Source organism: Xenopus tropicalis, chromosome 5 (genome assembly GCF_000004195.4).
Source record: "Xenopus tropicalis strain Nigerian chromosome 5, UCB_Xtro_10.0, whole genome shotgun sequence".
Lineage (NCBI taxonomy): Eukaryota > Metazoa > Chordata > Amphibia > Anura > Pipidae > Xenopus > Xenopus tropicalis.
In genome coordinates this window covers 2,227,966-2,240,979 of record NC_030681.2, presented here as the reverse complement: position 1 = coordinate 2,240,979, position 13,014 = coordinate 2,227,966, and the positions used below count along the sequence as shown (strand labels likewise).

General features: G+C 53.7%; 1 protein-coding gene across 1 annotated transcript; it reads left to right on the top strand.

The window, feature by feature from the left end:
• The first annotated feature begins 3,025 nt into the window (after positions 1 to 3,025).
• Positions 3,026 to 8,864, top strand: hsp90ab1 (heat shock protein 90kDa alpha family class B member 1). The gene is given in 12 exon segments (NM_001030484.1): positions 3,026 to 3,071; positions 4,267 to 4,413; positions 4,704 to 4,910; positions 5,032 to 5,191; positions 5,276 to 5,409; positions 5,486 to 5,791; positions 5,890 to 6,055; positions 6,602 to 6,792; positions 6,881 to 7,028; positions 7,167 to 7,435; positions 7,526 to 7,859; positions 7,978 to 8,864. Coding segments are annotated over 11 exon segments (2,172 nt in total). The 5' UTR covers positions 3,026 to 3,071; the 3' UTR covers positions 8,088 to 8,864.
• Positions 8,865 to 13,014: the final 4,150 nt, after the last annotated feature.

Here is a 13,014-nt window from a genome sequence, read left to right as displayed (position 1 = left end):
TTGAGACAGTCCCACCCCATACACAGTGCCCCCAATTGAGACAGTGCCCCCAATTGAGACAGTCCCACCCCATACACAGTGCCCCCAATTGAGACAGTCCCACCCCATACACAGTGCCCCCAATACAGACAGCGCTCCCTTCTTCTTCGTCCGCAGCGGCTCCTCAGTGTATGCGGCTCCTTCTCCGGCGGTCCCTGGCCCTTTTATAAGGTTGCGCCCGTGCGTAATGACGTCACCCGTGCGTAAGGGCGCAACCTTATAAAAGGACCTGGGACCGCCGGAGAAGGAGCCGCATACACTGAGGAGCCGCTGGGGAGGAAGGAGCGCCGACGCATCCCGCTGTCCCGGGTAAGTCAATGAATGTTCCGCATTTCCGTAATTTATTACGGAAATGCGGGACATTCATGGAACTATCCGGGACAGCGGGATGCGCTCTAAAATCTGGGACTGTCCCGCGGAAAGCGGGACAGTTGGGAGGTATGGGAATGGGATAGGGACCTTAGATTGTAAGCTCACTGGGGCAGGGACTGATGGGAATGGGATAGGGACCTTAGATTGTAAGCTCACTGGGGCAGGGACTGATGGGAATGTGATAGGGACCTTAGATTGTAAGCTCACTGGGGCAGGGACTGATGGGAATGGGATAGGGACCTTAGATTGTAAGCTCACTGGGGCAGGGGCTGATGGGAATGTGATAGGGACCTTAGATTGTAAGCTCACTGGGGCAGGGGCTGATGGGAATGTTATAGGGACCTTAGATTGTAAGCTCACTGGGGCAGGGACTGATGGGAATGTTATAGGGACCTTAGATTGTAAGCTCACTGGGGCAGGGACTGATGGGAATGGGATAGGGACCTTAGAGTGTAAGCTCACTGGGGCAGGGGCTGATGGGAATGTGATAGGGACCTTAGATTGTAAGCTCACTGGGGCAGGGGCTGATGGGAATGGGATAGGGACCTTAGATTGTAAGCTCACTGGGGCAGGGACTGATGGGAATGGGATAGGGGCCTTAGATTGTAAGCTCACTGGGGCAGGGACTGATGGGAATGTGATAGGGACCTTAGATTGTAAGCTCACTGGGGCAGGGGCTGATGGGAATGGGATAGGGATCTTAGATTGTAAGCTCACTGGGGCAGGGACTGATGGGAATGGGATAGGGACCTTAGATTGTAAACTCACTGGGGCAGGGACTGATGGGAATGTGATAGGGACCTTAGATTGTAAGCTCACTGGGGCAGGGACTGATGGGAATGGGATAGGGACCTTAGATTGTAAGCTCACGGGGCAGGGGCTGATGGGAATGGGATAGGGACCTTAGATTGTAAGCTCACTGGGGCAAGGGACTGATGGGATGGATAGGGGCCCTTAGATTGTAAGTCACTGGGGCAGGGGCTGATGGGATGTGATAGGGACTTAGATTGTAAGCTCACTGGGGCAGGGGTGATGGGAATGTGATAGGGACCTTAGATTGTAGCTCACTGGGGCAGGGGCTGATGGGAATGTGATAGGGACCTTAGATTGTAAGCTCACTGGGGCAGGGCTGATGGGAATGGATAGGGACCTTAGATTGTAAGCTCACTGGGGCAGGGCTGATGGGAATGTGATAGGGACCTTAGATTGTAAGCTCACTGGGCAGGGACTGATGGAATGGGATAGGGACCTTTAGATTGTAAGCTCACTGGGCAGGGGCTGATGGGAAGGGACTTAGAGGTGTAAGCTCCTGGGGCAGGGGCTGATGGGAATGGGATGGGACTTAGATTGTAAGCTCACTGGGCAGGGGCTGATAGGGAATGTGATAGGGACCTTAGATTGTAAGCTCACTGGGGGCAGGGGCTGATGGGAATGGGAATAGGGACCATTAGATTGTAAGCTCACTGGGCAGGGGCTGATGGGAATGTGATAGGGGACCTTAGATTGTAGCTCACTGGGGCAGGGGCTGATGGGAATGGGATAGGGACCTTAGATTGTAAGCTCACTGGGGCAGGGGCTGATGGGAATGGGGATAGGACCTTAGATTGTAAGCTCACTGGGCAGGGACTGATGGAATGGATAGGGGCCTTAGATTGTAAGCTCACTGGGGCAGGGGCTGATGGGAATGGATAGGGACCTTAGATTGTTTAGCTCACTGGGGCAGGGGCTGATGGGAATGGGATAGGGACCTTAGATTGTAAGCTCACTGGGGCAGGGACTGATGGAATCGGGATAGGGCCTTAGATTGTAAGCTCACTGGGGCAGGGACTGATGGGAATGGGATAGGGACATTAGAGTGTAAGCTCACTGGGGCAGGGGCTGATGGGAATGGGATAGGGACATTAGAGTGTAAGCTCACTGGGGCAGGGGCTGATGGGACAGAATACCAGGGCTACAGAAATAAAACAACCAAATAAACCCTTTATCTTCCCATGTGACTCAGCAGCCATTTGTCCCTGCAGTTAGTGACGTAACAGGAGCCTTGCCCCTCCCACTAGCCTGGCCCCTCCCACAAACAACAGAGGGCGAGCGGAATGACAAAGCAGCAGATGGCGGCAGCGGGGCTGAAGGGTTCATTTGCCTCACAGACAAGGAAGAAGGGGCGGGGCAGGGGAGAGGCAGGGGAGGGACAAAAGGCGGAGTCACTAGAGAAACTACTAGAAAATTACACTACCTCCTCCGCTTGGTATCCTCCCGCCAAGGAAAAAAAATAGTCCCAGCAGCATTTGCTATAAGGAGGGAACCTCCCGGGCCGGCCAGAGGGGGCGCTGTGAGTGAGTGCTGAGTAACACAGAGTTGCGCATGCTCAGTTCCCTGAGGAGAGACGCACTCGGTAGTTTGATTATTGCAGCTGGGCTGAAAGGCGAAATCCCAGATCCGTACTGGGAAGCCCTGGTCCCACGGAGCTACTGCCCGCACTCTCTCTCACTGCGGCTCCGCGTACTCAGCCCTAGCTGCAAATAGTGCCGGCACTGGTGCAGGCGGAGGGATCTGGGGCTGCTCTCCGCCCAGTATAAAAGGTGCCCGGCTGCTTGTTTCTTTCCTCTTCATTCACCAATTCCCCAGCAGTGTTCGGCCGCGGAGATCCTTAAGCAGCCAAGGTACCCGGGGGGGCATTGTGTGGGGCTGCTGGGGGCATTGTGTGGGGCTGCTGGGGGCATTGTGAGGGGCTGCTGGGGGGGGCATTGTGAGGGGCTGCTGGGGGGGGCATTGTGAGGGGCTGCTGGGGGGATAGTGAGGGGCTGCTGGGGGGCAGCGGGCTGGGTATTGGCACTTGGGAGTCCGAGTGGGGCAATGGCTGGAGAAACTGAGGCAGGAGCCATAGTAGCGGGGAGAGGGGCAGTTAGATGGGGGAGAGGGGCAGTTAGATGGGGGAGAGGGGCAGTTAGATGGGGGAGAGGGGCAGTTAGATGGGGGAGAGGGGACATTATCGTTGAGGCGAATTCGGGGCCCCTGTAATTCTCTACGGGAAAGGTTCATTCTGTGTATTATTCCCGGGGTTTCCCTAACTGTCAGTCCCGGCCCCGCCCCCCGGCCCTGGAACCTTCTAGATCTTTCTACCCCCCCCCGCGGGTGGGGGCGCACATGGTTAGGGAGCCGGTAGCGCCGCCATGTTGGGATGAAGCGCGTCACAGCCGGGGCCGGGCCGTGTATCCATGGTAACGGCTCCCCCTGCGCCCGGTCATGGTCTGTCCCGCTGCTGCTTGCGCCGTATGGGCTGGTCCATGTGTTCCCTCTGCTGGGGGGGGGGGAACGAATAACACTGACAGCTGCCCCACACCCGGGGCTCCTGTTGCCCCCCACACCCGGGGCTCCTGTTGCCCCCCACACCCGGGGCTCCTGTTGCCCCACACCCAGCGGGACAGGTCGCAAATGTCTTTCAGCCCAAAATCGGGGGAGGGGGGATTTAAAAGCTTCTCACAGGGTCTTAAAGGGCCAGTACCCCCAGTTACTCAGTGTGAGCTCAATGAGTAGAGCAAGTTCTGCACAGAGATCTGCCTGTTGCTGTAAGGAGATAATAGGACTTATTTAATATAAATATATTTCTCTAACCAGGGTGGAACTGAAAGTAAAAGTCCCTTACATGGCTGCTGTGAAGCCTCTATATAAACAAACCCCTCCCTTTCCCCAATGGCAGGGTGTGAGTGTTATACAGAGGCTGCTGCTTTGTTTCCATTCTGCTCATAAGAGCAGGAAGTAGAATGTTGCATAGGAGGGGGCAGTTATACGGCCCCTGGTGTTGCACGGGGCAATAGTCCTGCCTAAGACCCAGCTGACTCTCGTTCCCTTACACAGATGCCTGAAGTCGCTCACAATGGAGAGGAGGAGGTGGAGACATTTGCCTTCCAGGCGGAGATTGCGCAGCTCATGTCCCTCATCATCAACACCTTCTACTCCAACAAAGAAATCTTCCTGCGAGAGTTGATCTCCAACGCCTCCGACGTAAGTCTGTCCTTGGCTGCCTATGTGCCAACTGTGCCAGTGCCCAAGCACCCATATGTGGGGGGAGGGGGTATCTGAACTAAAGCAGAGCTGGCCTCTTGGCTCAGCTAGTGATAGAATGGTGTGTGTGCTCTGCAGCCAAGCTGTTATATTAGTAGGTATTGTGGCAGCTTCACTGCCTGTTGCATAGGGGTCTGGGGGGACTGTTATAATGAGGGGGGGGGGGCCCTCTGGGCTAGTAGCCACTCTCTGCCAATCCTCAACCTTCTCCCCATTGTTCGGTGCCGCAGGCCCTGGATAAGATCCGATACGAGAGTCTGACCGATCCCTCCAAGCTGGACAGCGGCAAAGACCTGAAGATCGACATCATTCCCAACCGCCAGGAGCGCACACTGACTGTCATCGACACCGGGATTGGCATGACCAAGGCCGACCTCATCAACAACCTGGGAACCATCGCCAAGTCCGGCACCAAGGCTTTCATGGAGGCCCTGCAGGTCGGTACCAGCGGCCCAATATAAAGCATTGACTATTAAATGCTGGCGCATTAAGTACCGTCCACTAGCCAGTGGTGTCTCCCTGAAGTCCAATTGAGTTGTGGTTCCTTCTCTCTGACAGGCTGGTGCTGACATCTCTATGATTGGTCAGTTCGGTGTGGGTTTCTATTCTGCGTACTTGGTGGCAGAGAAGGTCTTGGTCATCACCAAACACAACGATGATGAACAGTACGCGTGGGAATCCTCCGCCGGCGGCTCTTTCACCGTGAAGACTGACCATGGTGAGTTTGTGTTCAATTGGACCAGAATTCCCCTAAAGGCCTGTAAGTTGGCACCACTAACCCCAAACTGGTATTTCCTGCTAGGTGAGCCCATTGGCCGTGGTACCAAAGTCATCCTCTACCTGAAGGAAGATCAGACAGAGTACCTGGAGGAGAAACGTGTCAAGGAAACCGTGAAGAAACACTCGCAGTTCATTGGCTACCCAATCACCCTCTATGTGAGTATGGCCGGCCAGCTGGGGGCAGGGCCCTGGGTCTGATGTACGATTGGCTCACTATTTGTCTCCCCGACAGCTGGAGAAGGAGAGGGAAAAGGAGATCAGCGACGATGAGGCAGAGGAGGAGAAAGAGGAAGAAAAGAAGGAAGAGGAGGGAGAGAACGACAAACCTAAAATAGAGGACGTGGGCTCCGATGAGGAAGAGGAGGGGAAGGACAAGAAGAAAAAGACAAAGAAGATCAAGGAGAAGTACATCGACCAGGAGGAGCTGAACAAAACCAAGCCCATCTGGACCCGTAACCCAGACGACATCACCCAGGAAGAGTACGGAGAGTTCTACAAGAGCCTGACCAATGACTGGGAGGATCACTTGGCTGTGAAGGTAAGAAGAAAAAAAAACCCCATAATGCACCGCTTGTTCAGCTCTGGGTTCCACACTCTCTCCTGAGCGCTAACACCCCCTGTTCTGCTTCCCCCCAGCACTTCTCTGTGGAGGGGCAACTGGAGTTCCGCGCTCTGCTCTTCATTCCCCGCCGCGCCCCCTTTGATCTGTTTGAGAACAAGAAGAAGAAGAACAACATCAAGCTGTACGTGCGCCGCGTCTTCATCATGGATAGCTGCGACGAGCTGATCCCAGAGTATCTGAGTAAGTACTGGCCCGAAGCTTAGTGGGCCCCCTCCTTCCCCCCCCCCCCATAGGATGGGATGCTGGGTAAAGCCTTCCAATAGTCTGGCATTAGATGCTTCATTAACAGTCTAGCATGTAGATCTTTTGCTTGATGTGGTGACACAGGCAGGCAGGGCCCCACGCACACCCATAGGCACACAGGCAGGCAGGTAAGTGTGTGGGGGGGCAGGGGCAATTAATTGCCTATTGTAGTATTTCAGCCCAAGAATCCTTGTCTCTTACGCACAGGCCTCTTGGTGCACTCGCGTATCTATAAGGGGAAGACACACGGAGCTACTAGTAGCAGCTACAGAAACAGACAATGTTGATCATTTGCTGATAATTGTCTCTACGTGTGTCTAGCAGAAGGAATTCTCAGTATTGTCTATGGCAGGGGATTTGGTAGCTGCTACTAAGCTGCGCACACACACACGTAGGCACACAGGGCCCCACAGATGGATCCTGAATGTAGGACTTTTGGGCAGTCTCTCCCTGTGCCGCCTCTAACTCTTTTCTCTCTTCCAGACTTCATTCGCGGGGTGGTGGATTCTGAGGATCTGCCCTTGAACATTTCCCGTGAGATGCTGCAGCAGAGCAAGATCCTGAAGGTGATCCGCAAGAACATTGTCAAGAAGTGCCTGGAGCTCTTCACCGAGCTGGCCGAGGACAAGGAGAACTACAAGAAGTTTTACGAGGCTTTCTCCAAGAACCTGAAGGTGAGCAGTGCAGGAGGGTGCCCTGGGCTGTAGTGGGCGGAGCTCTTGTTCGTCCCAGTGGCTCTTGCTGACCTACCTCTCCTTGCAGCTCGGCATCCACGAGGATTCTACCAACCGCAAGAAGCTGTCTGAGCTCCTCAGGTACCACACTTCCCAGACAGGCGACGAGATGGCCTCCCTAACAGAGTATGTGTCCCGTATGAAGGAGAACCAGAAAAGCATCTACTACATAACTGGTAAGTGGCCCTTGCAGCAAGATATCCCATTATGGGCTCCCCTGGGAGAGAGGGGTATTCCTCTTCCCCTGGGGTCACTTCTCCGCAGCTCGCTTAGAGGAAGAGTCTGACACGTGACCCCTCTGTTCTGTCTCGCAGGTGAGAGCAAGGACCAGGTGGCCAACTCCGCCTTCGTGGAGCGGGTGAGGAAGCGTGGCTTCGAGGTGGTCTACATGACTGAGCCCATCGACGAGTACTGCGTGCAGCAGCTGAAGGAGTTCGACGGGAAGACGCTGGTGTCTGTGACCAAGGAGGGCCTGGAGCTGCCAGAGGACGAGGAAGAGAAGAAGATGATGGAAGAGAACAAGACCAAATTTGAGAGTTTGTGCAAACTGATGAAGGAAATTCTGGACAAGAAAGTAGAGAAGGTGAGGATGGGGCAGAAGGAAGTAATGTTGCCCCTCCCCTAGTATAGCCTTGTCCTGCTAACCCCCAACCTGCCCCTTGTTACCCCGCAGGTCACCGTGTCCAACAGACTCGTCTCCTCTCCCTGCTGTATCGTCACCAGCACCTACGGCTGGACCGCCAACATGGAGCGCATCATGAAAGCGCAAGCTCTGCGGGACAATTCCACCATGGGCTACATGATGGCTAAGAAGCACTTGGAGATCAACCCCGAGCACCCCATCGTGGAGACCCTGAGGCAGAAAGCGGAAACCGACAAGAACGACAAAGCAGTGAAGGACCTGGTGGTGCTGCTCTTCGAGACCGCGCTGCTGTCATCCGGCTTCTCCCTGGACGACCCCCAGACGCACTCAAACAGGATCTACAGGATGATCAAGCTGGGTCTGGGTAGGTGTCGCTGAGCATTATGGGAATGGCTACCAGAATCCTTCTGCCATAAAGGGGATTTGTATGTAGGGTCCTGAAACCACCACATTTAGGGTTAACTTCCCCTTGTCTCTCTCAGGTATTGATGATGACGATGCAACAGTGGAGGAAACTTCCCCCTCGGTGGCAGACGAGATCCCACCCCTAGAGGGCGACGAAGATGCTTCTCGCATGGAGGAAGTCGACTAATCGGTTTGCTGCCCGCTCGTCCTGCCCCCTCCCACCCGCGTATGTGCACTGTCTGTAACTCGGTAGGGGGGCGACTTCTCCCTTGGACTCTAAATATCACATGATACTGGGGATGGACTTCCCTCCTTATAGAATATATTTGGGGGAGCTTCAAGACTGATGGCTGCTGACTTTAACCCTTTCCTCTGCACCCCCCTTGTTGTGTTCCAGTCTGAGCAGTTAGTTATGTAAGTTATTGTAGCAGTATGGCAGCTAGCTTGGCTTGAGGTAGCCCTGAGTTAGTGGCCCGCTGTTAGCCAGCTGCTGGGGGGGGGGGTCTGTTTGACTCTCTCAATGCACCTTACAGGCCCCCCCTCTAATCCTACCCTCTGCCACTATTGTAATGGGCGTGTCCCTCTGTGCCCCCCCTGAGGCACGGGGGGTACTTACTGGGAAGCTTTAGAGACCCCCCTGCTGCCTTCTCCCATTCACTTGCATGGGGGGGGCGATTGAATGTGCTGGTGTTTGCAAATAGAAACGCCAGGCCAGTCTGGGGGGGTGAGGTACTTCTGCCCAATGCTACCTCAATCTGTAGCACCCCCAAATCTGCTGAGTGGTAGCCCCCATCTCTCTGACTGGAATCTCGTGCCCCCGCCCCCAGGATGTCTTGAATGCTGAGACCCCACCCCCATCCTACACATCTCTCTATCGAGAGCCTCAATACGGAACTTTATTTTATTTTTTGTTGTTGTAAAGTTGAGAAATGTTGCGCAAAATAAAGATCTTTTTACAGTGAAACAGTTTGTCTCCTGTTTATGTGCTGCCGACTGCACCGGATACAATGCTGTGTTACAGGGCTGTTTCCCCAACTATAAACCTTATGTGCAGTAGTTACAGCCTTGGATTTCTATAAGGCTTGGGATACTGGCATGATATTTATGGGACACTTTGTATCTCTAACACTGTTACACAGCAAATAATTCCCTCTGTCATTTATCCTTTTATTCTTCAACCAACAAATGTATTTGTAGCTGTAATATTGGTGTGTAGGCGCCATCTCAGTGCCTTGTGCCCGAGTCTGAGCTTTCAGCCAGCGCTACACATTAGAACTGCTTTCAGCTAACCTATTGTTTCTCCTACTCCCATGTAACTGGAGGAGTCCCAAGCCGGACTTGGATTTCTTACTATTGAGTGCTATTCTGATACCTACTGGGAGCTGCTATCTTGCTCCCTTCCCATTGTTCTGCTGATCGGCTGCTGGGGGGGAGGGGGATATCACTCCAACTTGCAGCGCAGCAGTAAAGTGTGCCTGAAGTTTATCAGAGCACAGCTCCTTGTTACAGCCAGGAGAGGGTGCTGTTCTGAGCATGATTCAGCCTGGCTGCCCCTGCTCATATGAAAATGATAATGCCCCTCCCTGTGCCTTGTTGCCCAAGGCCATTATGTTTGTGCTGCTGGTTTCTTCTTGCCAAGTCCATAAAGCCCTTAGGGTGGGTGTTGTAGGAGGGGCCACTGGTAAAGGCTTAAATGACCATCTCTGGGGGTTGGGGGGGGTTGTACCAAAGAGCAAGGTGGGAGTTGTAGTTCCTTAGAAGTATGTAAGGGTGGTGCTGTCTTGTTCTATTGGGGGTCCCCTTATTGCAGCACAACTGTAACACTGTGTGGGAGCAGTGGGTGGCGCTGTTGCTCCCTGATGTTCCTAACTCCGCCCCATATATTTATATGCAGAGATGCTGCCCCACCCCCCCAGGGGCTTCTATGCCCGGCTGGGCTAATCAGCAATTCCTAGAAATCCGTGCTGCAGCCCGCACTGGTGTATGTGCCCAATACCCCCTCTGAGTATCAGGAAAGGAACTTGCCCCAGAGTGGGGAGCAGAATCAGATCTCTGGCCCTTGCCGGCCGCACTGACTTATGGGATTTGTGGTCCTTGTATCTTTTCCTCCTTTCCTGTTGCCTTTTGGCTGCCGGAGGCTTCTGGGAGCTGTAATTTGTATGGATTTTTATTAAAGGGAAAGTTGCGTTCTGGGGGAAGGAGGGCCACCAAACCCACTGCCAGTCACTTATCTGCCCAAATGTGGGGCAAATAGAGGAATCCCTTACTATAAAGGAGGGAGCTGCCCTATCGATTGCAGGATATTTCAGGGGGAAGGAATTATGCAGATTCCTGTATGAAGCCCGTTGTTTTTGACCCAATATAATGATTGTCTGCCACAGAGCCAGGGTTCCTCCCACCCCTAGGCCCTAGCCAATGAGCAGTGAGCACAATTGCCCTAGGGGCTCAGTAAAACAGTGGGCACTGGAAGCCTATTAGCCACTATCTCTATTATTCAGCACCATTCTGTACCACATGGGGGCCCTCCAGCCTCATCTCCCAGCCTTTGTACCTGCCCCAGGCAAGGGCCACACCTACCTACCCCTCTCTCACTCTGGGGCACAAAAAGCACACAAGCATACACGTGTCCATTCCTGCACCGGTACAGCTGGGGTGTTTGCTACAGAAACCCTACTATAGTTTATATAAATACCCCGCTGTGTAGCCCCGGGGGCAGCCGTTCCTGCACTGGTACAGCTGGGGTGTTTGCTACAGAAACCCTACTATAGTTTATATAAATACCCCGCTGTGTAGCCCCGGGGGCAGCCATTCCTGCACTGGTACAGCTGGGGTGTTTGTTACAAAAACCCTACTATAGTTTATATAAATACCCCGCTGTGTAGCCCCGGGGGCAGCCGTTCCTGCACTGGTACAGCTGGGGTGTTTGCTACAGAAACCCTACTATAGTTTATATAAATACCCCGCTGTGTAGCCCCGGGGGCAGCCGTTCCTGCACCGGTACAGCTGGGGTGTTTGCTACAGAAACCCTACTATAGTTTATATAAATACCCGCTGTGTAGCCCCGGGGGCAGCCATTCCTGCACCGGTACAGCTGGGGTGTTTGCTACAGAAACCCTACTATAGTTTATATAAATACCCCGCTGTGTAGCCCCGGGGGCAGCCGTTCCTGCACTGGTACAGCTGGGGTGTTTGCTACAGAAACCCTACTATAGTTTATATAAATACCCCGCTGTGTAGCCCCGGGGGCAGCCGTTCCTGCACTGGTACAGCTGGGGTGTTTGCTACAGAAACCCTACTATAGTTTATATAAATACCCCGCTGTGTAGCCCCGGGGGCAGCCATTCCTGCACCGGTACAGCTGGGGTGTTTGCTACAGAAACCCTACTATAGTTTATATAAATACCCCGCTGTGTAGCCCCGGGGGCAGCCATTCCTGCACTGGTACAGCTGGGGTGTTTGTTACAGAAACCCTACTATAGTTTATATAAATACCCCGCTGTGTAGCCCCGGGGGCAGCCGTTCCTGCACCGGTACAGCTGGGGTGTTTGCTACAGAAACCCTACTATAGTTTATATAAATACCCCGCTGAGTAGCCCCGGGGGCAGCCATTCCTGCCCTGGTACAGCTGGGGTGTTTGCTACAGAAACCCTACTATAGTTTATATAAATACCCCGCTGTGTAGCCCCGGGGGCAGCCGTTCACGCTGCAAAAAAGGCACATGTTACATAGCAGATAATAGATAAGCCCTATAAAACACCATTGTATTCTACAGAGTTTATTATCTGCTATATTATATTTTTTGAATTATTTCCCTTCTTCTTCTGACTCTTTGCAGCTTTCAAATGGGGGTCACTGACCCCGGCAGCCAAACCCTATTGCTCTGTGAGGCTCCAGTTTTATTGTTATTGTTAATTTTTATTCCGTATCTTTTGGTGCAGCCCCTCCCCTATTCATATTCCCATCTCTCATTTAAACCACTGCCTGGTTGCTAGGGTATATAAGACCCTAGCAACCAGATAGCTGCAAAAATACCAGAGAGCTGCTGAACAAAAACTGAAATCATTAAAAAACTACAAATAAAAAATGAAGACCAATTGCAAATTGTCTCAGAATATCACTCTCTACATCAGACTAAAGGTGAACTACCCCTTTAAGAGAACCCTAACCTGAGAGTAACTGTGGGCCTTAACCCTCTGCATGCTGTGTGCTGACTGACACTCTTCCTACCAGCAGTCGAAGGGTTAGTTACATCACATCACAGTGGCATCACTTACTGGCAGTGTGAAGCCCGAGTGGTTCTGTGGGTGTAGGTTGGCCTTGGGGTGCAGTGATGCCAGTCTCGCCTGGGTGCAAGGTGACCCCCCTATTGCTGCACCTTAAGGTCATGTGTGTGGAAGTGGCGCAATCATAAGAGCCCCCCCACCCCAGGCCGTGTATGGAACATCCCTTTCCCCATCTCCCACCCATTGCACATTACGGGGGGGGGGGGTCCCCCCCGCACCTCCCGGATCTGGAAAAACAACAGCACACCTTGCAGCATTCTGCCCAATCCTTGCCCTTTGCCCCGTCCTTGCCCCCCCCCAGCTCACAGCCTAGGTACAGACTGCAGCCCCCCAGCTCACAGCCAGCAGCCCCCCAGCTCACAGCCTAGGTACAGACTGCAGCCCCCCAGCTCACAGCCTTGGTACAGACTGCAGCCCCCCAGCTCACAGCCTAGGTACAGACTGCAGCCCCCCAGCTCACAGCCTAGGTACAGACTGCAGCCCCCCAGCTCACAGCCTAGGTACAGACTGCAGCCCCCCCAGCTCACAGCCTAGGTACAGACTGCAGCCCCCCAGCTCACAGCCTAGGTACAGACTGCAGCCCCCCAGCTCACAGCCTTAGTATAGACTGCAGCCCCCCAGCTCACAGCCTAGGTACAGACTGTACCCCCCCAGCTCACAGCCTAGGTACAGACTGCAGCCCCCCAGCTCACAGCCTAGGTACAGACTGTACCCCCCCAGCTCACAGCCTAGGTACAGACTGCACCCCCCCAGCTCACAGCCTAGGTACAGACTGTACCCCCCCAGCTCACAGCCTAGGTACAGACTGTACCCCCCCAGCTCACAGCCTAG